The sequence below is a fragment of the Chanodichthys erythropterus genome, chromosome 4 (genome assembly GCF_024489055.1).
Source record: "Chanodichthys erythropterus isolate Z2021 chromosome 4, ASM2448905v1, whole genome shotgun sequence".
Taxonomy (NCBI): domain Eukaryota; kingdom Metazoa; phylum Chordata; class Actinopteri; order Cypriniformes; family Xenocyprididae; genus Chanodichthys; species Chanodichthys erythropterus.
The window spans coordinates 19,005,676-19,029,163 of NC_090224.1; the positions used below are offsets into that span (position 1 = coordinate 19,005,676).

At 35.4% G+C, this 23,488-nt stretch overlaps 2 protein-coding genes across 10 annotated transcripts in view; both read left to right on the forward strand.

Annotated features, from left to right (window-relative positions):
* Positions 1-1,667: 1,667 nt before the first annotated feature.
* lpin1b (lipin 1b) lies at positions 1,668-20,855 on the forward strand. 4 transcript variants are annotated; one of them, XM_067384392.1, is made up of 20 exons: positions 1,668-1,936; positions 5,866-6,066; positions 6,171-6,266; positions 7,319-7,533; positions 7,663-7,749; positions 8,227-8,341; positions 8,473-8,737; positions 8,832-8,925; positions 13,150-13,412; positions 13,504-13,597; positions 13,690-13,759; positions 14,866-14,958; positions 15,088-15,143; positions 15,224-15,362; positions 16,656-16,804; positions 16,878-16,964; positions 17,045-17,197; positions 17,393-17,507; positions 17,660-17,763; positions 19,867-20,855. In XM_067384392.1, exons 2-20 carry the CDS (start codon positions 5,875-5,877, stop codon positions 20,030-20,032), a joined length of 2,553 nt encoding a protein of 850 aa, XP_067240493.1. In that variant the 5' UTR covers positions 1,668-1,936; positions 5,866-5,874; the 3' UTR covers positions 20,033-20,855. The 4 variants fall into 4 exon arrangements, with proteins under 4 accessions (XP_067240493.1, XP_067240496.1, XP_067240495.1 ...); XM_067384395.1 differs by having other exon boundaries at positions 13,150-13,310; XM_067384394.1 differs by lacking the exon at positions 6,171-6,266.
* Positions 20,856-21,551: 696 nt separating this feature from the next.
* Positions 21,552-23,488, forward strand: part of gnpat2 (glyceronephosphate O-acyltransferase 2) — a 29,387-nt gene continuing 27,450 nt past the window's right edge. For all 6 annotated transcript variants that reach the window (XM_067384399.1, XM_067384398.1, XM_067384396.1 and 3 more), the window contains exon 1: positions 21,552-21,637. In XM_067384399.1, the coding sequence (XP_067240500.1) occupies positions 21,626-21,637 (12 nt within the window). In that variant the 5' untranslated portion in view covers positions 21,552-21,625. The remainder of the gene's footprint in view (positions 21,638-23,488) is intronic.

Below are 23,488 nucleotides of genomic sequence, written 5' to 3' on the forward strand. Positions count from 1 at the left end.
TAGCATTTTTTTTACTTGTTTACTTGATTTTTAAATATTTTCAATGACTTTTAGCCTTCTTTTGTGGATGGATTTATGAACTGAGAAATAAAGTTGAACAAACATAAACATGGACTCTTAATGATGATGAACAGAAAAGGAAATATTGCATATAAAATTATATCATACATGTGCAATACAGTATGCTTACACTACCCTAAATCAATGGTAAGATGTGCTGTCCCAATCACCCAAACATTACCTCCCAAAAAATGTTTTGCTCAGTTTACAGAAAAGTGTATGTCACACATCATTTCGTTATAATATTTTTTCCTCCTCAAATGGATAGTTAAAGGGTTAGTTCACCCAAAAAAGAAAATTCTGTCATTTATTACTCACCCTCATGCCGTTCCACACCCGTAAGACCTTCATTAATCTTCAGAACACAAATTAAGATATTTTTGTTGAAATCCGATGGCTCCGTGAGGCCTCCATGAGGCCAGCAATGACATTTCCTCTCTCAAGATCCATAAAGTTACTAAAAACATATTTAAATCAGTTCATGTGAGTTCAGTGGCTCAATATTAATATTATAAAGCGACGAGAATATTTTTGGTGCGCCAAAAAAACAAAATAATGACTTATATAGTGATGGCCGATTTCAAAACACTGCTGATTTAAATATGTTTTTAGTACATTAATGGATCTTGAGAGAGGAAATGTCATTGCTCCCTATGGAGGCGTCACCGAGCCATCGGATTTCATCAAAAATATCTTAATTTGTGTTCTGAAGATTAACGAAGGTCTTAAGGGTGTGGAACGGCATGAGGGTGAGTAATAAATGACATTATTTTCATTTTTGGGTGAACTAACCCTTTAACATCTTCAGTATTACAGAAATGTAGCTGATGTTAATTTGCACAAGGCGGAAATTCAAAAACTGTCCCAATCACCCTTAATTCATCCTATATGCTCTTGTATTTGTTTAGACAACAAAAGTTGGGAGGTTAGAAGGCTTGTTTGATTTTCTGTTAATCATATTATCACATATCTGGCCTGTCTGACTAAATCCCGTTTATTTATTTATTCTAGAAATGTGTTTACTGGATAATAAAGAGTTCAAAAGTCTTTAAGCTCCAAACATTTGACAGATATTTAATTTTTTAGTTGGATATTTTTATGAATATATAATTTGCCTATATAGCAAAATACAAATATTAAAAAATATATATGCCTATTAGGTTATGTTTTCACAAAATACAGCTACAAATGTCTTTAAATGCTAAATGCATATTTTACAAGCCCCACCTAATTTTCTTTTTTTTAACCCCTTTTCATCATTGTAGAAAGTACACATTTTAGTTGATAAGTTTATTTTAACTCGCATTTATGTCGACGTGAAAAGTGCTAAAAACAGCAGACATCGCATGTCAGTGAAAGCCGCTCACTGATTGGACAGGTAGATCACCTTACACAAGCGACTCAGAGAGAAGAGAGCCGCGAGCTGATTGGTTAATATAATCACCTCACAGCAGCCACTGTGTGTCATGAATGCTGCGCGCTGATTGGGCAGGAGGATCACCTCACAGCTGTCATTCAAAGCGGTACCCAAAATAAAACAAACTATCAGCGCCCCGCCCACAACTTATCGGCTCTCTTTCATTTTCTTCCAGCCGGATGATTAAAAATATTCCGGTTTAGTGTCATGTTAAACATGACAGGCGACCTCCAAGCGTGAATGAACACGAAAGTAACCTGACGAGAAGAAAGAAAGAAGTCATTTTCACCGATTGGCTGATCGGCGTCTTTTCTCAGCAGGATTTTTTTTCTTCAGTCTACGTGACGTCACTCACATCGGTCCTCTATCACAGTGATGAATATAAATATGACAGAGAGAATATGAGTGTTTCTGTGTTTGTCCTTCACTCTTCTGAAAACATGATGAGCTGAACTGGAGGTGAGAGAGACTTTATACATTACTGTCATCTAATTCATTCTGTTTATTGATGATAATGTCACCATACAGCAAGTTATTGATGTTTTGGGATGTTTTATGAAAATAAAAATTGTGGTGTTGACATTCTTAAGTGATGTTTGTAAACATTGTTTTCATATTCACCCTGATTACATAACTGACAGTGTTGATGAGTCATTATTTCCCTATTTTCTGTTATTTTATCACAGTTATTATGTATTGATGGCTCATATCTGCTGCAAGATATGATAACAATCTACTGTATAACATTTTAAGACTTAGTATATATTGTATTAGTATATATAAACAAAACAATAATAATTTTGAGTGATGTGACTAATTCTCAGCCTAAATGGTTCACGTCCGCATTGACTCCACTTATAGCTTCAGTGAGAAACTGATGGCTTTAAAGGATTAGTTCACTTTCAAATAAAATTTTCCTGATAATTTACTCACCCCCATGTCATCCAAGGTGTTTATGTCCTTCTTTCTTCAGTCGAAAAGAAATGAAGGTTTTTGATGAAAACATTCCAGGATTATTCTCCTTATAGTGGACTTCAATGGGCACCAAACGGTTGAAGTTCAAATTACAGTTTCATTACAGCTTCAAAGAGCTTTAAACGATCCCAGATGAGGAATAAGAGTCTTATCTAGAGAAATGATCGGTCATTTTCAGAAAAAAATACAACTGTGTATGCTTTATATAAACAAATGATCACCTACGCATTCCCTATTCTACTTACGAAAAAAAAACAGAACTGGCGCTGTGTTCGTTCCGTAAGTTGAATAGGGAAGGCGTGGGATCGTGTAGAACGCTTTGAAGCTGCACTGAAACTGACATTTTGACCTTCAACCGTTTGGAGTCCATTGAAGTCCACTATAAGGAGAATAATCCTGGAATGTTTTCATCAAAAACCTTCATTTCTTTTCGACTGAAGAAAGAAAGACATGAACATCTTGGATGAGTAAATTATAAGGAAATTTTTTTTGAAAGTGAACTAATCCCTTAAGGTCATTTTCTCCTCGGTTTATTTCTGGAATCATTTGTTCTGTTAACTCAGCTGGGAATGTCTGGGGCTGACATTATTCAGTTATGGAGGAATATGACACCAGAAGTACAGAAGCGATAATCTCACATTAGCGCATTGAGACTGTGTATCTGATCCTGCCATCTGATCCTGTGCCGTTTGAAAGACAGATGTTTTTTATTAGTGTCTGCAAGTGTGTATGTTATGGTCATTGACGTTTGTGATTCATATTGTCCTGAAAATCTTTGATAAAAGCATGTGTGTGTAACTGGTGATAGAATTCCTGCTGGAACAGTGATAAACTCACAAGAGCTTCACCAGAGATTCTGGCAGAAAATCAATAATTCATTTCTGCTTGTGAGGGTATCAGATTGACCAGAGTGAAAAACAACTGGATTGCATTTTTCCAAAAAGACGTGTTTGTGTCAAAGGTCACTTTGTTTGATTGGCAAATCGAGGGGAAGTACAGAGAAATTAAACTTGTGAACTTATCACATTTCACATTTATTTGTACATTTACTGAAAATGCATGTTTCTGCATTACAATTTAAAGTAATCTGTTATCAGAGGTGACTGTGTCCAACACTATAAACCCTAATACATTATATAACACTTAATTTTAGCATTTACTCTCCCTTTTGAGTGCCATGGGCAAAGCATGCTGGTAAATAGAAATCCCAGCCCAGGTTCAGTTAAACTTAAGTTAGTATAAATGAAAAGAAATTAGTTCGTACAACTCAAAACAATGATTCAGTTCAGTTTACTTGAAATATGAACTCAGAAGAAAAAGAATTTTTAAATACTCATAACAGTTAATTTAAGTAAACTAATTTGTTTAAGTTTGTCCTACTCAAACCAATTAAGTATTTTGAGCATTAGGGTTTACAGTGAAGTAATGTCCAAGTACAGTTCCTTAGATAATAACCAATGAGCTCATTAAAGCAAGTTGTGATCATAATGATTACAATATATATAGAAAATTTGTCAGTTGTGTGTTGATTCAGAGTTGCCGTCATCTGAAGTCCTCGCAGGGTTTGACTTCATCTCTTGTTGTGTAATCTGAAATCATCGTAAGAGGCTGGATCCAAACTGGAGCTTGAGTAATCTCTAGATGCATTATGTGAATGCTTGGCTAAAGAGATGTGTCCTGAATCACAAACATTACTCTCTCTGTCCTCTGACCTATTTCCAGAATCATCTGTTCTGATAACTCAGTTAACTGTAGAAGATGAAGCAGATTTAAACTGTGTAATATTACCAAGGCGCAGCATGTATATTGAAAATAGCAGAGGGCCTAAAACAGACCCTTGTGGCACTCCAAAATTTTACTGACCCTCCCTGTTGAAATAAACAAAACGGTAACGGTCAGATAGGTATGATTTAAACCACCATAATGCCTGCCCATGAATACCAGTGTAATTTTGTAATCGTTCTAGGAGTATGTCATGATCTATAGTGTTGAAAACAGCACTAAGATCAAGTAAAACTTGAGATGCAGCTTTAGTCAGAAGCTAGAAGTAAGTCATTTGTAATTTTAAGGGACACAGTTTCTGTGCTATGATGGGGCCTGAATCCTGACTGGAATTTTTCATAGATATCATTTTTTTTTCACAAGGAGCACAATTGAGCAGACGCAAGTTTTTCTAGTATTTTAGATTCTAGTATATTTTTCTAACATTAGACAAAAATAAAGATTTGAAATGGGTCTGTAATTTGCCAGTTCATTTGTGGTTTCTTAATGAGAGGCTTAATAACAGCCAGCTTGAAGATAGAGATGAGATAAAGAGAGATAGAAACGAGTTAGTAATATTGAGAAGTGTTTTTTCTGCTACAGGTAACAACTCTATGAATTTAGTGAGTACTGGATCTAACAAACATGTTGTTGGTTTAGATGCAACACTATGTTTATTTAGCTCTTCCTGTCCATTATATACTATAATATACCTCCTTTTTAATATATTACAATATTTAAAATTGAAGTGTGTAAACCAATAGTGGCACAAAAACTTAATTGGAAAAAAAACCTGATGGAAATGAGAGTAATGCCTGTGCAAATGTTGCTGCCACAATGCTAGAGTGTTGCAGTGCCTTGTGATGGTAGAAATAAAGCTTTTCGAAACTTTGAATCAGTTGAACCAATTGCTTTGCAAAATAATTCTCGGTTTTGAACTGCTTGAAATGCCGCACACTGGTGCCCCTTGATGTTCAGAACAGTGTAAATGCAGCAAAAACTCAGCCCAAACCAATTTCAAAAGTTTTATTGAAGGTATTATATATTAAATGCAATTAACAAATCGTCTAATACCATTAAATATAACGTGTATTTATAATAGGTGTTATTTTTTATTCAATTAGGGCTTGTTTTGTTTGTTTTATGTAGAGAGCTTGGTTAGTCAGACCAATAAGAGGCTATAAACTACAATTCTTCCTTTTTATTATACAAATGAGACCAATAAAGAGGATATTAACTACAATTCTTCCTTTTTATTATACAAATGAGACCAATAAAGAGGCTGTTAACTATAATTCTTCCTTTTTATTATACAAATGTGTCATTAAATGTATATCATATAAATGTAAATCATATAGAGCAGGACTGGAGACACTGGACCTCGAGATCCACTTTAGCTTCAACCCTAAACAAACACCCAAACAAGCTAATCAAGGCCTTCATAGAAAGCTACAGGCAGATGAGTTTGATCTTCACGTCAAAAACGTCCACCTTCAAATGTCTATGATATTCTGGTCTCTTCGTCGGTGTAATTCTGAAAGTATTTTAATATAAGAAAATTGCACACTTCAAAGAATGTGTTGCATAGAGTTCATACTGACCATACTTGTACAGGTTCCATTAATGACATTTCTCCTCCTTTCTTCATGTAGACTCAGACCATGAATTACGTGGGTCAGTTAGCAGGGCAGGTGTTCGTGCAGGTGAAGGAACTCTACAGAGGTCTGAATCCCGCCACGCTGTCCGGCTGCATTGATGTTATCGTTGTCCGACAGCCGGATGGAGCTCTAATCTGCTCTCCATTTCACGTACGCTTCGGAAAGATGGGTGTCCTGAGATCACGGGAGAAAGTGGTGAGTGGTACCAGGATACATTTGAGATAACAATGACATGTTGTCTGACCTCCCTATGATATCTGGTTGGTCCATAATGTCTCGACTTATCTTCTGTCAATCAGGTGGACATTGAGATCAATGGGGAACCTGTGAATTTGCACATGAAGTTAGGCGAGAACGGAGAAGCGTTTTTTGTCAAGGAGACAGAAGACGATCAGGTGCAGAACAAACAACAGAGAAACATGAAAACATTGCGACCAATATTCATGCTTGTTTCATTTCTAAAGTGAATTCACATACAGCATAGATATTTGATCAGTAGAGATAAGTATGCTTGAGTTTGCATGCTCAAAGCCTAATGTGACCAAGCTGTGATCTTAAAGTGGACCTATAATGCCCTTTTTACAAGGTGTAATATAAGTCTCTGGTGTCTCCAGAATGTGTCTGTGAAGTTTCAGCTCAAAATCCCCCACAGATCATTTATTACAGCTTGTCAAATTTGCCTCTATTTGGGTGTGAGCAAAAACACGCCGTTTTTGTGTGTCCCTTTAAATGCAAATGAGCTGCTGCTCCCAGCCCCCTTTCCAGAAGAGGGCGGAGCTTTAACAGCTCAACAACAACAAAGCTGGAGAATCTCACGCAGTCAAAATGAGGATTTTCAGTAACGGTGTTCAGCCTTACATTGTTCAAACCGGAGTCGACACTGATGGAGAGACTCTTTTGGATGAACTAACCCTTTAATCCAGCTTTCTAGAACTGAGCTGCATTCTGGAGCAGATCAGAGCAGTGATTCTAGCACAGAACAGTACACTTTTAGAATTTAGAATACTTTAGAAGTAAGATTCTAAAAAGTAACAGTACAGCATTTTAGAACAGTACAATGATTTTAGAACAAAGCTTTATGGTAGAATAGAAGAGCATTTTGGAACAATAGTATTGTGGAATAGATTAGTGTTCTGAATGGGATCATATTGAAAGAAATAAAGGAAGAAAATATAGGAAGTGCGGTAAAACCACTGTGAATGTGAGACTTTTGTTTTTGAGAATCTGACTTTGTGGTTCTCTGAGATCAGCAGAGAGAACATCCTGTTTTTATGCCCAGTCTTATTTTCATCTTTTCATTTGATTTGTTCTAATACTTCAGATTATTACACTGCACTTTACATATACACAATAATATTATGTCACCTCATTCAGAGCCAAAACAATACAGAACACACTTGTTTGATCAATTCTCAGATTAACTTTCTTTTCTAATGATTCCCTACAGGAAGTGATTCCATCTTACCTGGCCACATCTCCCATTCCGTCCGACGGAGGTTTTCTGATGGGCTCCTGCACTGAGAATGGAATGATGAAGAAGAGGAGGAAGAGGAGAAGGAAGTACAGATTGGAGGATGTGAAGAGGGAGGAGAGCGTGGAGTTCTCAGAGGAGGAACTGTTCAACATCGACATCAATGACAGCGAGCAGCACGATCAGAACAGGTCGGCTGATCCTTTTAAGCCTTTTTAGACCAAATACATAAATATCAAACTAAAATAGTTGTGTATATATATATATTTTTAAATATTTTGCCAAACACAGGTACCTTATGTTTGTTTCTTTGTGTGTAGAGACCTGCCGAATGGAGGTTCATCCACTGGAAACAAGCAAAACACAATTTACGCTTGCTCAGATGGAGAGTGGAGTCCTGTTCACAGGTAGAGCCCAAACACACATACTAAAATTGAGTTTTAATTTAGGCATCACAACATTATAATATACAGTATGAGATTTGTTAAAGATCACATTTAACAGTGTTATTAAAGTAAATTATTAGTGTTATTAAAAATATATAACATTGACAGACTAAAGAATACATTTAAAAATCTATAAAATTAAAAAACTGACCTTTCAGGCATCCATATATAAAATATAAGGACTATAAACATTCAAAAGTTTGGGGTGTGTAAGATTTTTTTTAGCAAGGATGCATTAAATGGATTAAAAGTGTCAGGTAAGACACTTATAATAGTTAATAAATATAAAAGGTAGAGACCAAACACAGTGACTCGCTCACACGCACCATTATTCACTGCATATTTGCATAGTATTGATGAGTTTTGCATATAAAATGTATGTAAAAATCTAGTTTGTGCAGGAATATGTTTGATTATGTCCTCTCTTTTTCTCTCCAGTCCAAATGTGTCTCGTCCCTGCACCCCTAAGAGTGACTCTGAACTACTTTGTAAAGATCAGCAGGAGGATTCGACCATGTTGTGGTCCTGGGGGGAGTTACCACAAGCTGCCAAGGTCAGAATTATCCTAAAAACCAACTCACTGACACATTAACCCAACTAACAGCAACTATAACATCAATGTGATTTGAAAGACCCCTCATCTATTAAACTCATACTTACCACATAATAAAAATTTATTTACAGCCATCGTTTCTGTCAGCGAAACCAAACGTCCTGCCTGCGTGCCCACTGTCAATCCCAGTCTCTGACAACACACATTTCAGAGTCATCCCTGAGACTGCCGCCCATAACCATCACAGCAACAGGACATTACATGCTAATGGCCAATCAAACAGAGCGAACGAGTTTGAAAAGCAGGATGTGACACCAGCAGCTTGTGTGATGTCTGAGGTTGAGGTGGGAGGAGCAAATACTGGACCCCGCCTACAGAATAAGACTAAAAGAAAAGGTTATTAGTGCATAATTTTTTTGGGTTAAAAATTCACTTAGCCTTTTTTTTTGTGTATTACTTAATTCATGTTGTTGTGTGTGTTCTCATGCAGATAAGAAAAGTCGCCATCTGGGTTCTGATGGGGTGTATTTGGACGATATAAAAGATTTGGAGCCGGAGGTGGCGGCACTTTACTTCCCTAAAAGGTGTGTCATCCTAATTTCACCTCTCTGTAAGGCTGTATGAACCCTGTAAAGCCTGACATATGAAATAATAGTCAGAAAAAATAAAGTCTGAATTGTGAGTTATAAAGTCAGAATTGCGAATTATAAAGTCTGAATTGTGAGTTATAAAGTCAGAATTGTGAGTTATAAAGTCAGAATTGTGAGTTATAAAGTCAGAATTGCGAATTATAAAGTCAGAATTGTGAGTTATAAAGTCTGAATTGTGAGTTATAAAGTCAGAATTGTGAGTTATAAAGTCTGAATTGTGAGTTATAAAGTCAGAATTGTGAGTTATAAAGTCAGAATTGCGAATTATAAAGTCAGAATTGTGAGTTATAAAGTCAGAATTGTGAGTTATAAAGTCAGAATTGCGAGATATAAAGTCAGAATTGCGAATTATAAAGTCAGAATTGCGAAATATATAGTCTGAATTGTGAGTTATAAAGTCTGAATTGCGAGTTATAAAGTCTGAATTGCGAGTTATAAAGTCAGAATTGTGAGTTATAAAGTCAGAATTGCGAGTTATAAAGTCAGAATTGCGAAATATATAGTCTGAATTGTGAGTTATAAAGTCAGAATTGCGAGTTATAAAGTCAGAATTGCGAAATATATAGTCTGAATTGTGAGTTATAAAGTCTGAATTGCGAGTTATAAAGTCAGAATTGTGAGTTATAAAGTCAGAATTGCGAGTTATAAAGTCAGAATTGCGAAATATATAGTCTGAATTGTGAGTTATAAAGTCTGAATTGTGAGTTATAAAGTCAGAATTGCGAGTTATAAAGTCAGAATTGTGAGTTATAAAGTCAGAATTGCGAGTTATAAAGTCAGAATTGCGAAATATATAGTCTGAATTGTGAGTTATAAAGTCTGAATTGTGAGTTATAAAGTCAGAATTGCGAGTTATAAAGTCATAATTGTGAGTTATAAAGTCAGAATTGCGAGTTATAAAGTCAGAATTGCGAGTTATAAAGTCAGAATTGCGAGTTATAAAGTCAGAATTGCGAGTTATAAAGTCAGAATTGCAAGATATAAAGTCAGAATTGCGAGTTATAAAGTCAGAATTGCGAGTTATAAAGTCTGAATTGCGAGTTATAAAGTCAGAATTGCGAGTTATAAAGTCAGAATTGCGAAATATATAGTCTGAATTGCGAGTTATAAAGTCAGAATTGCGAGTTATAAAGTCAGAATTGCGAGATATAAAGTCAGAATTGCGAGTTATAAAGTCAGAATTGCGAGTTATAAAGTCTGAATTGCGAGTTATAAAGTCTGAATTGCGAGTTATAAAGTCTGAATTGCGAGATATAAAGTCTGAATTGCGAGATATAAAGTCAGAATTGCGAGTTATAAAGTCTGAATTGCGAGTTATAAAGTCTGAATTGCGAGTTATAAAGTCAGAATTGCGAGTTATAAAGTCAGAGTTGCGTGATATAAAGTCAGAATTGCAAGATATAAAGTCAGAATTGCGAGTTATAAAGTCAGAATTGTGAGTTATAAAAATTGCGAGTTATAAAGTCAGAATTGCAAGATATAAAGTCAGAATTGCGAGTTATAAAGTCTGAATTGCGAGTTATAAAGTCAGAATTGCGAGTTATAAAGTCTGAATTGCGAGTTATAAAGTCTGAATTGCGAGTTATAAAGTCAGAGTTGCGTGATATAAAGTCAGAATTGCACGATATAAAGTCAGAATTGCGAGTTATAAAGTCAGAATTGCGAGTTATAAAGTCTGAATTGCGAGTTATAAAGTCAGAATTGCGAGATATAAAGTCAGAATTGCGAGTTATAAAGTCTGAATTGCGAGTTATAAAGTCAGAATTGTTAGATATAAAGTCTGAATTGCGAGATATAAAGTCTGAATTGCGAGTTATAAAGTCAGAATTGCGAATTATAAAGTCAGAATTGCGAGATATAAAGTCAGAATTGCGAGATTTTGGGCCCTATTTTAACAATCTAAACGCAAATTGTAAAGCGCACGGCGCAGGTGCACTCAGGGCGTGTCCAAATCCACTTTTGCTATTTTAACGATGGAAAAACGGTCCGTGCGCCGGGGCGCATTTTTGAAATGGGTTGTCCCTATTCTTTTAATGAGTAATGGGCGTAACCTTCAATAAACCAATCAGAGTGTCATCTCCCATTCCCTTTAAGAGCGAGATGCGCTCGCGCCATGGCGGATTGCTATTTACATGGTGGAATTTGTCGGCGGAAAAGCTGAACGCTTTTCAAACGAAGAAACCGATCTGCTCGTGCGCAAAGTTAAAGCGCGCGAGCAGATCATCTACGGGACAAGCAGGAATCCACCAAAGCTTCCCGAGGTGAAGAAGGCGTGGGATGAATTAGCAGTGATTGTGTCCGTTATAAGTAGTAATAGGCTGAATTGAAAATAGTTAGCCTAATTCTAATACACGCAATGACTATTCATCATTACATTTTTATATTTATGTAGCCTACACAATGATATTCTTTTACACTGTAATCCTTTTGTTTTTAATATTTGGCATGTTTGTGTGATGCGCATCCCTGTGTGTAATAAGCAAAGTCAACGTGCACTGTGGACGCGCCCAGAGGCGCAGTTTCTTCCAACGCGCTCTAACAAAAAAATATTGCGCCATTGACTTTAGACTTTAGACCAGGTTTGAGTTGGTCTATGGCGCAGTCTATTTTCAGCTTCTTAAAATAGCAATGCGCCTGAACACACCTCTTTTTTAGACCAGCACGCCCATGGGCGCACTAACTGGCGCAAATGCATTTACTAATTTAAGGACGTGGCGCTGAACGGGAAAACGCGAACGGTGCCGGACGCAAACTAGCAAACACACTTGCGCTGCGCCTTGCGTCGCATTGCGCCGGGTGTATTATAGGGCCCATAAAGTCAGAATTGCGAGTTATAAAGTCTGAATTGTGAGTTATAAAGTCAGAATTGTGAGTTATAAAGTCAGAATTGCGAGTTATAAAGTCAGAATTGCGAGATATAAAGTCAGAATTGCGATATATAAAGTCAGAATTGCGATATATAAAGTCAGAATTGTGTGATATAAAGTCAGAATTGTGTGATATAAAGTCAGAATTGTGTGATATAAAGTCAGAATTGTGTGATATAAAGTCAGAATTCCGAGATATAAAGTCAGAATTGTGAGTTATAAAGTCAGAGTTGCGAATTATAAAGTCAGAATTGCGAGATATAAAGTCAGAATTGCGAGATATAAAGCCAGAATTGCGAGATATAAAGTCAGAATTGCGAGATATAAAGTCAGAATTGCGAGATATAAAGCCAGAATTGTGAGTTATAAAGTCTGAATTGTGAGTTATAAAGTCAGAATTGTGAGTTATAAAGTCAGAGTTGCGAATTATAAAGTCAGAATTGCGTGATATAAAGTCAGAATTGCGTGATATAAAGTCAGAATTGCGAGATGTAAAGTCAGAATTGCGAGATGTAAAGTCAGAATTGTGTGATATAAAGTCAGAATTGCGAGATGTAAAGTCAGAATTGCGAGATGTAAAGTCAGAATTGCGTGAAAACTTGCGATCTATATCTCAGAATTCTGATTTTATATCAAGCAATTCTGACTATAACTCATAATTGCGTGTTTAAATGTCGCAATTGAGAGAAAAAAGTTAGAATTGTGAGATAAAAAGTTGCAATTACCTTTTTTATTTTTATTTTTGATTAGTGGCTGAAATAAGCTTCCATAGTTTACGAAACATTATAATATAAAAAAGTCATTTTCTTTGTTTAGTATCATATTTGATGCATAAGGATTTTATGGCTCATATAGTATGATTAAATTAGAATATGGAGCTCATACTTGAGGAGACAAAAACACCTTTTATTCAGTGGCCCAATCTGAGAAAAAAATATGCAATTTGGTGCAGTTGCTGATATTTTTATGGCCAAAAAGTAAGATGAACTTTGGATAGCTTGTGATGTAATTCAGTGAGATCTTTATAACTGTATGGAAATGCATATACAGTAAATATCAGATGTCCATCTAAACTGTATTTCCCAATTATCTTAGTAAGATTACATTTAGATGCTTAGTTTTATGATCAAAGTTTTTATTGTAGGGGTGCAAAACATATAATGCAATGATGATTGAGAAAGTGACAGAACACGATAAGAGTCAGCTTTATCAAATATATGTATACTAGAATGACTAAGATTGCTTATAGAAACAATTAAACATTGTATTGCTTGTTTTTGTGTTTTGTCAGTGGTTCAGAGCGTTTCGGTGAGAATGGTGTCCGCAGTGTGACCGTGTCTCCTCAGTCTATGTGCAGCTCAGGAGCAGACAGCGGAGTGGACAGTTACGACCTGCCCACTATGGCCATCTCTCTCTGTGGAGGCCTCACAGAAAACAGAGAGATCACTAAAGGTGCAAAGACTCGTTCACAATCAGCACTGCATATTAATTATGTACAACAGGACTACTTGCTTGAAATGCATTCATTAAGCATTCATGTCAGCATTTGCCTACGTGAGTAGCGTATCTGTCTGGCCACATTCACTCAAACTAATACATATTTATGAATCATTATTGATTCTACTGTCCTCTCTCTCTCATTCAGAGCATTTCCAGCAGAAGTCTGTGTCTTTTCAGCAGTTTGCTGATAATCCGTCTATCATTGACGACCCTAATCTGGTGGTGAAGATCGGCTCTAAGTGAGTTTCACATTACTGTAATCGATTCTCGTCTCATTTGTCTCTTAGACTGAAATAACAGCTGCTATATTTATTTATTTTTATCTGTGCAGATATTATAACTGGAGCACTGCTGCTCCTATCATGCTGGCTATGCAAGCCTTCCAGAAACCATTGCCTAAGGTACACACACACACACACACACACACACACACACACACACACACACACACACACACACACACACACACACACACACACACACACATCAGTAGTGGGGATTATATAGAGTCTCTCTTTCTCCAGTAACATTAGGAAGTCCGATTAATTTTAGCAAATCAATTAATTCAGATTGAATTTTTTTCAGTGAATTTGTTCAAAAACTGATTCGCTTATTTGATTCATTTGTGTCACTCAATAGTTCTCCCGGAAGTCACTGTGCAGCATTTTATGACTGTTTTGTATTGAAATAAATATTTAGTTAATACTTGTATCACTCTGCGATTGATTCAGTAATGTAAATGAGTGTTTTTGGTGTTTTTATATAAATGATTTAATCACATATAAAATTATGGATGAAACGGATAAGCTGTCCGTTATTTTCATGTAATAAAAATAGGGGAAATAAGCATGGACTATTAAATATCTAATATTGGCTGATATTGTAAATTAAAAAAATAAAATAAAATATGTATACACTACTGTTCAAAGGTTAAGGGTCAGTAAGATTTTTTTTAAAGAAATTAATAATATGATTCAGTAAGGACACATTAAATTCATCAAGTAAAGACTTTTATTTAGTTATTTTGAACTTTCATCAAAGAATCCATGAAAAATTTGTTTTTCCACAGAAATATGAAGCAAGTTTTCAGTGTCGATAATAAGAAATTTTTCTTGAGCAGCAACTCAGCATATTAGAATGATTTCTGAAGGATCATGTGATGTTTTTACAGTATTTTTGATTAAATAAATGAAAAAAACATAAAAAAATCTTGCCAATCCCAAACTTTTGAATGGTATATTGTATATAACTGATGACTCGCAGTGATGCTGTGTCAAGTTTTTCCATCTGTTCTCTTGTCACTTCCCTCTGTGTGTGTGTGTGTGTTTTTTAGTTTGCTGGGCTCAGTCATGTATGTTCTGTGCTGGAGTTTGTTTTCTGTCGCCTCCTTCATTTCTTTACTTCCTCAGTTCGTTGCGCTAGTTTTATCAATCCTCTTCCCTGCATGAGTTTATTTTGAGAGTTTTTCAGTTGTTTAGCATTATGCTTGTGTGCATGTCCCTCACAGGCCACGGTAGAGAGACTTATGAAGGAGAAGATGCCCAAAAACCGAGGAAGATGGTGGTTTTCATGGCGAGGAAGAACAAACAGCACCAAACCGGTACTTAAACATGTATACATCATCATCAAGGGCTTTGTTTTTAAATGATGCACTGGATGTGGACTTACAGTTTTGTGACTTCTGCTTATATCTGTGAAGTCCTCAATTGTAAGTTCTTTGTGTTTGCAGGATTCAGTCTCATGCGGTTCAGCTTGTGCTGCAGGAGACGAGACCATCAAGAACAGGTTCAGATCTGATGGATTTCATCTGAAATTATAATGCAGTCTGTAATTATTCATATGATTAACCAAGTGTTTGTTTACAGACGGACAGAAGAGTCCTCCTCCAGCGATGAAGATCGCTTATCTGCCAAGCAAACCCCCGTACCTGTTCACACAGACCCCGCCCCTGCTGGAGGGGGCGTGTCCTATCAGAAAACTCTCCGCCTTTCTTCGGAACAACTCGTAAGTTTATTGAATTTAATTGAAGGGACAGGTCGCCCAAAAATGAAAATTCTCTTATAATTTACTCACCCTCATGCCATCCCCGATGTATATGACTTTCTTTCTTCGGATAAACGCAAACAAAGTTTTTTAGGATATGAATTAATCTCTGTGAGTCCATAATGCAAGTGAATGGGTGCTGCTTGGGTGACGCATGAAAAACCACACATTGTGATTGTGATGGTAATCCATCACTTTTTTAGCTATAAATCATTTCTTCCAGTCTATTGTCATACAAACAATCATGAGGGGAGTGTTGTAACATGATTTATAGTTATAACAAATTTATTTATTATAAATTGTATAATTTAATAAGAATTTACAGAGTGTTTAGAATGAATTAATTATCTTATCTAGATAAATTTGAACGAAAAATGAAAACAAAAATCTTCTTTCAGACAAACACATATTATAAAATATTATAAAATATCCTGGCTCTTCCAAGATTTATAATGGGACTGAATGGCGCTCCCGATTCATCCATCATAAAAGTAATCCATATGGCTCCAGGGAGTTAATAAAGTTAAATATCCATATTTAAAACTTTATAAACTAAAATAACTAGCTTCCGGCAGTTATTGTTCCTCCGACATTTCTTTTTAAAAATTCTCATTTTAGACTTCTAATTCATGACATTTTGTTATGCTCTATCCTCTGCGCTTCCGTGTTCGTCAATGCATCATGCATCAGGTCAGAGGTCACTCTTTTGGCATAAACCGATTTGCATAGGCTGTCTGCTGGAGGCTAGTTATTTTAGTTCATAAAGTTTTAAATATGGACATTTTTTCCTTACAAAAAACCCATCACTTCACTTCAGAAGGCCTTTATTAACCTCTTGGAGCCGTATGGATTACTTTTATAATGGACGGATGCACTTTTTTGGACTTCAAAATCTCAAGCCCCATTCACTCCCGTAATAATACTTAGAAAAGCCAGGATATTTCATAACTCCAATTGTGTTCATCTGAAAAAAGATACACTTAGGATGGCTTAAGGGTGAGTAACTCATGGTATCAGTGAACTAACCATTTAATGGCACACTAAATACTACTAAAAAACAATTAAATTTGAGTCCAAACAGTAATGAAAAGCAGCATTTTGCTATAAAACAGAAGACCTGGAATTTCATGCAGAACTTGATTCAGTGACTCATTCAAATGAACCATTCAGTAGAACTACATATGAGATTTGGGCAGTTTAGAAGAAGATGAATTGCACACACTGATTGTGAGGGTGTGTGTTTGCCTGCTGTAGGTCAGTCTGCAGCTAAAGGACGGTCCTAATGACGTATTGTTTAGCGTGACGACTCAGTATCAGGGCACATGCCGCTGTGAGGGAACCATCTACCTGTGGAACTGGGATGATAAAATCATCATCTCAGACATCGATGGCACAATCACAAGGTGCATAATCATAAATATAATCATAATCTTACACAATATCAAATCGCTTTACGTTAATGTTCTTCTTTCATAGGTCAGATAAGTTGGGGCACATTTTGCCCACACTGGGTAAAGACTGGACCCATCAAGGCATCGCACGTCTGTATCATAACGTCAGCCAGTAAGAGCCCACAGCTGCTTTCTCTGATTCTCTGCTATCTCATCAGGATGAAGAGTAAAATGCTTGTGTTTGTTTTACAGGAACGGTTATAAGTTTTTGTATTGCTCCGCGAGGGCAATCGGTATGGCTGACATGACACGGGGTTACCTGCACTGGGTCAATGAGAGAGGAACCATGTTACCACAGGGACCCGTTTTACTGAGTCCCAGCAGCCTGTTTTCAGCACTGCACAGGTGATTATACACACTCACACACACTGCTTGATTCACTATATATCTGAGGACATCTCATTGACTTCTGTTGCTTTTACATTAGGCTGTACTCATTTAAAAATAAAACACTAAAAACTAAAATCATTTTTGCTTTATTTACATCGTTGGGAACAGTTGCTTAGAAGTCTGTCATATTTTGATCAAAATGCTTTTCAGGGAGGTGATTGAGAAGAGGCCGGAGAAGTTTAAGATAGCGTGTTTGACAGATATTAAGAATCTGTTCCTCCCAAACACAGAGCCCTTCTACGCAGCGTTCGGGAACAGAGACACCGTAAGTGAACATGGGACGATGAGAATGCAAGATATTAGCTTATTTATTAAACAAAATTATTAGCTAACTTATGAGTCAAAATTGTTTGCATACCTAATAGGTCACCTGTAGGTGATGAGTAGTTTTGTAATCCTCGTTTGGTGTGTCTGTAGGATGTGTTTTCCTATAAGGAGGTGGGTGTTCCCTTAAACCGAATCTTCACTGTCAATCCTAAAGGAGAACTGATCCAGGAACATGCCAAGACCAACATCTCATCGTGAGTACACGTGATGATGCTGACCAGTTCCTTTAAAACTATTGTTTTTCAAGCTATAAGCTACTCATAAAACAAGCTACTTTTTTGCAAAGCAAACACAAAAAAACCCTACTAACGGAAGCTACTAACAAAAAGTAGTAAACTGTCTCACTGGGTAGGGAATGCTGAAGTTATAGCTTTTTATATTAAGCACAGGGGTTCCCAGAGGTCTTTGTCAGCTGAACCCATTAGACGTAAAATATTTACTTAAAGTACCCCCAAATATTTCAATTTAATGACACATTTGGATATACATGGTTCTCAAATGATGATCACATGACATGCTGATAATGGTCACATGACATGTAAGTAAACATAACATTTTTTATCTTTTTTCATAGGTTTTTTTAAAAAAGTTATTATTTCCGCAACCCAAATGTTCCACTCTGTGCTGGTGAAACGATGTAAATGATGTCGTAATTACGAGATTTCAACTTGTAAAAACCGTTCACATCTACTTACAACTTTTAATTTAGGCATTGGTAGTGTTGCCATATAAACGCATAACAGCACAGAGTGAAACGTCACATGTCATCATCATGAAATTACTGTAATTACGACATGCCGTGAATGTAGCATAAAATTCTGTCCACAAAAATGTTGGAAATTATGCAAATAGAAATAAAGAGAACCTAGCATACATTACGGTGCCAGAAAATGAATCAGTGAAATGTTTTTGAAGTGGTTCATTTACAGTAAATGAAGCATCCAAACAAACCAATTCTGAACTGAACATGCTGAAATCACTGCAAACAGATGAAAATCACACATGAGATTCACAACAGATGAAAAAACTGCACTTTCTTTCAAAAAAGTCTTCACATGTCATTTGTGATTATATTGTATATTGTTACATTAAAATTATATATATTTTTACCTTTTCAGTTTTGATTGTGATCACAAGCTTTGTGTTGAAAAGTATCTGTTAATATATGAATGAAACTGAATAATGTTACATTTCACACAATTTGAAATGTCCAGGTCATATTTCACCCCAAAATCATTATTTTACAAAAATAACATACAATTTAGATAATAGTTAATGGTCCAAAAACACAGTTCATTTTCTTTATGCAAAATATAACTCGGACATTTCTTGACAGTTTTTGTGAGATTTACTCCTTTATTTTCAGAGAAATTAAAAACAGTGGAGAGTATTATAATTACGAGATTTCAACTTGTAAATGTTCACATCACAACTTGTAAGCTGGGAATTTTGAGAGCTCCTACTTGTACCACATGACCATTGAAGATTAATTTAGGCATTGGTAGTGTTGCCATATAAACGCATAACAGCACAGAGCCGTGAATGTAGCATAAAATTCTGTCCACAAAAATGTTGGAAATTATGCAAAGTAGGGCTGTCAAACGATTAATCGCATACAAAATAAAAGTTTGAGTTTGCCTAATATATGTGGGTGTACTGTGTGTAATTATTATGTATATATAAATACAAACACGTTCATGCATATATTTGAGAAATATTTACAACAATATTTATTTATTTATATTTTTTGTATAATTTATATTATATATAAATAAAAATATTTTGTACATAAATAACATATTTCTCTTAAATATATACATTCATTTGTGTGTATTTCTATATACATATTACACACAGTACTCACACATGTATTAGGCAAATTCAAACTTTTATTTTGTATGCGATTAATCATTTGACAGCCCTAATGAAAATATAAATAAAGAGAACCTAGCATACATTAAGTGCCAGGAAATGAATCGGTGAAATGCTTTTGAAGTGGTTCATTTACAGTAAATGAAGCATCCAAACAAACCAATTCACTAAAATGAATCAGATTGCATTATATGAGAGAGAGCGCTTAAGATGAGATGTTTGATTGTTACCTCAGTTTGCTGGTTTGTAAAGCTGTGACACAATACACTGTGACTATAAAATCAGCATACTGATAAATGTAGTTAAGCCAGCTGTGCTGCTGCTTTAATTAGTAACTCCCTCAGTTAGCACTGCTACTGACTGTCTGTCTGTGTGATTAAATGCTTTATATGAACGAGAGTGTCTGCCGTGGTTTACCTGTGCAGGTATTTGCGCCTGGGTGAGGTGGTGGATCATGTCTTCCCGCTCCTGAAGCGCAGCAGTTCATGTGATTTCCCCTGCAGTGACACCTTCAGCCAGTTCACCTTCTGGAGAGAACAGCTCCCCCTTGTGGACGGACAGATAGCAAGCACTATCAACACCTCTCGCTGAACAGCTGCAGGATCTACTCACAACATCACATGTGGACGCTCACATGAGCTGCACATAATGCAGAAATACAAAACAAGCACAGGCTAAAAACCAAAACTGAACATGCTGAAATCAGTGCAAACAGATGAAAATCACATATGAGATTCACAACAGATGAAAAAACTGCACTTTCTTTAAAAAAAAAAGTCTTCATGTCATTTGTGATTTATTGTATATTGTTAAATTAAAATTATATAAATTTTTACCTTTTCAGTTTTGCTTGTGATCACAAGCTTTGTGTTGAAAAGCATCTGTTAATATATGAATGAAACGGAATAATGTTACATTTCACACAATTTGAAATGTCCAGGTCATATTTCACCCCAAAATCATTGTTTTATAAAAATATATAGTATATGGTCCACAAACACAGTTCATTTTCTTTATGCAAAATATAACTCGGACATTTCCTGACAGTTTTTGTGAGATTTACTTTCAGAGATTACTTTCAGAGATTTATTTTCAGAGAAATTAAAAACAGTGGAGAGTATATAGAAAATGGTACATTTCTTTATTTTTGAATGGACATCATTGAACTCTTACTTGGTACCTTTTTTGATAATGTATTAAGTAATATTTTATCTGTCTGATCATTTAATAGGTCATCTGTGGTCATATCACAGCTGTATTCTGATATTCCTGCCTTCATGTTTTAACCAGAACTTTATGTGTTACTGAAGAAAGATATGCTGTCATATTTTCCTATGAATTACTAATCATTGGGGTTCTTCCATTTTATTATGGTTTCATTAGGGTTTAAAGATTTAGATATGTAGTATATGAGACAGACTCACTTTATTGTATAATACTGTAATATATTATATTGTAATATGTTGATATAACTATATATATATATATATATATATATATATATATATATATATAACTATATATATATATATATATATATATATATATATATATATATATATATATATATTTTTTTTTTTTTGCCTTTTAATTGAAAATTATTTTCAGCTATTAGTTTCAAAGAGAGAGTGTTTGGTGTTTTGTCTGATATTCTTTCAGTGAAAGAGCAGTAGATTCTCAGGTGATTCTTCTTTGAAGGAAAATCCATCTGTTTTGATCTTCAATAAAACTACAGCAGGAAATATACTGTCATTCTTTTGTTTATTTAATTTATCTGTAAATGAATATATCTGAGGTTTGGACAGTAAATGTTTATTATCTTTCATTTCATACAGGTGCTGAAATTCTTCACCATAAGATCAGAATGATTTAAAACATCCATGATCTGCCAAATTAATAGTTTTAAAGCTCATCAATTATAAAAAAACGAACATTTATTTATTTATTTATTTATTTTTAATAAAAATAATGTTCATTATAACATTTAACATACTATTTAATTCGTGAAATCAAAATCTGACATTGTTTAAATTGGAGATTATTGGGGGTAAGAGGTCACGCGACAAGAGGCGTTCCCGCGGTGCGCGCGCTCATTGGTTCGGTCCGAGTGTCTGTCGGTTCAGTTCACTCGGATGTCGTGTTGTCAGAGGAGGGGGCAAAAGAACACCTGCTTCTGTATGGGACATGGAGCGATTGGTATGAACATGATCTGTCTTTTGTTAAATTATCTTTGTATATTTATTTAATCCGGACGTGCATTATAATAACGTTACCGTGTATACAAAGAGAGTGACAGAACGCAACAAAACTAACTTATATCGATCTCATTATAATCAACGAAGAACGCTTGAAGTGTAACGTATATCGCTTCGGTGATTATAATGGCCATTTAATTAAGTTTTTATGTCTTTGTGGTATAAACTCGTTTTTGTTTCGCTTTTTGTTTCGCTTGCTTTATTGAAAAACACGGAAAATGAGCAACACAAGCTAAGCAAAATTACGCAGGACGCGCTGGTGTCTCATTTCTGAATTCAAAATATATAATTATATCATTTAGGTAAATCTTTTATCATCTTTTAGAAGTTATTGTTATAATTTGTCGAGAAGGAAAAGTGTTTTACCTCAGAAAATCTCTTCTCTCCCTGCGCGCTCGCGCTGCTTAAGTCAGTTTAACGGTTTTTCACAAATTATATATTTTTATAAGCTCGTGTCTCGTGAGACCATTCAAAAAAGTTAAATTATAATAATGTTGTTTGCTTCTTTGTTTAAAAAAGTAGAAAATAACGCCCCACAAATGTTTTTGAAAACTCGTTTTTTTTGTCTTCTTATAAAAAAGGGTTTCGATTCTACTTAAAGGTGCAATATGTAAGATTTTTGCAGTAAAATGTCCAAAAGCCACTAGGCCAGTTTTATATATTTTGTTCACTTGAGTACTTACATTATCCCAAATGTTTCCAACTATTTGTAAATCGTGAGAAAATTGCAATTTTAACCAAGGCACCGGGACATGTGAGGAGTCGCCTGTCAATTGCGTCATACCCGCGTTACCCTCTGTTTTTTCTGTTTTTGTCTTTTTATTTTGTAGAAACCATGGAAACACCAAAGACGCTTTAAAATATTACACATTTTAATAGACAGGGGAACAACTGTTTTGATATATTTATAGACAGAAAAATAATTTTCTTGATTTTTTGCGGGTACTATGCTTTACCATGCTTCAGAGAAAAACACTATTTTGTGAAGTAGCTAACATAGCATAATCAGATGCAGCTTTATTTTTATTAACAGTAATACATAATTTTCTACAAGATACAATACGTTTTCAAATTAATTGCATGCCATTTATCAACGCAAGCCATCTAATATTTAATATGATATTCAAAATTGATCTATCATACTGCAGTGTCTCACAGCAGCCGCCGAGCGAACACACAGAGTAACGTTATAACATCATTTTCAACACACTCAAATGTATCTAATAATAAACAGAGCTGTGTTACCTCATACTCATGACCGGAAAAGCGGAAGCAGCGCCGGTGACTGTGTCATAATAAAAGTCCCGCTGCTTGTGAGGCGTGTGTTGAGCAATCGATCCAGCTCCTCGTTCAGCTCCCACAACACTTCAATTACACAACTACAATAACGTTAATAATCGCATCCATGAACATGAGTTCTTCCCGAGTCCAATCCCTATTCTTTTGCACCGCCTGTTGAGATGGAGACCACATGTCCCAAGATTCTGCTCTCAAACTTGGCGTCATGTAGCTACGCCTTTGTTCTGAATAGGCTTCTAGTGACCTCTAGCGGACAAAATTATTACATATTGTACCTTTAAACCATGTAGGTAATTTCACAAATTTCGCAATTTTGGATGTATAAAATTAAGATGTGATTGCGAATAAAATGTAATTTTATCAAATTAATGTTCATTTTTGTCCATTCAAGTATGTAATCTGCACATAACCTAAATGCAACATCTGTTTTGATACTGTTTATATGAACTATTTATCTTTCTTGTTGATTGAACTAACAATATTGTGTGTGTTA

Bases quoted from the DNA above. Each gene is read 5' to 3' on its own strand.
- lpin1b (XM_067384392.1), top strand. From the start codon at position 5,875: ATGAATTACGTGGGTCAGTTAGCAGGGCAGGTGTTCGTGCAGGTGAAG. The intron at 13,413-13,503 runs GTGAGTAGCGTA...TCTCTCATTCAG, and splicing joins TCATGTCAGCATTTGCCTAC to AGCATTTCCAGCAGAAGTCT. The intron at 17,508-17,659 runs GTAAGTGAACAT...GTGTGTCTGTAG, and splicing joins CGTTCGGGAACAGAGACACC to GATGTGTTTTCCTATAAGGA.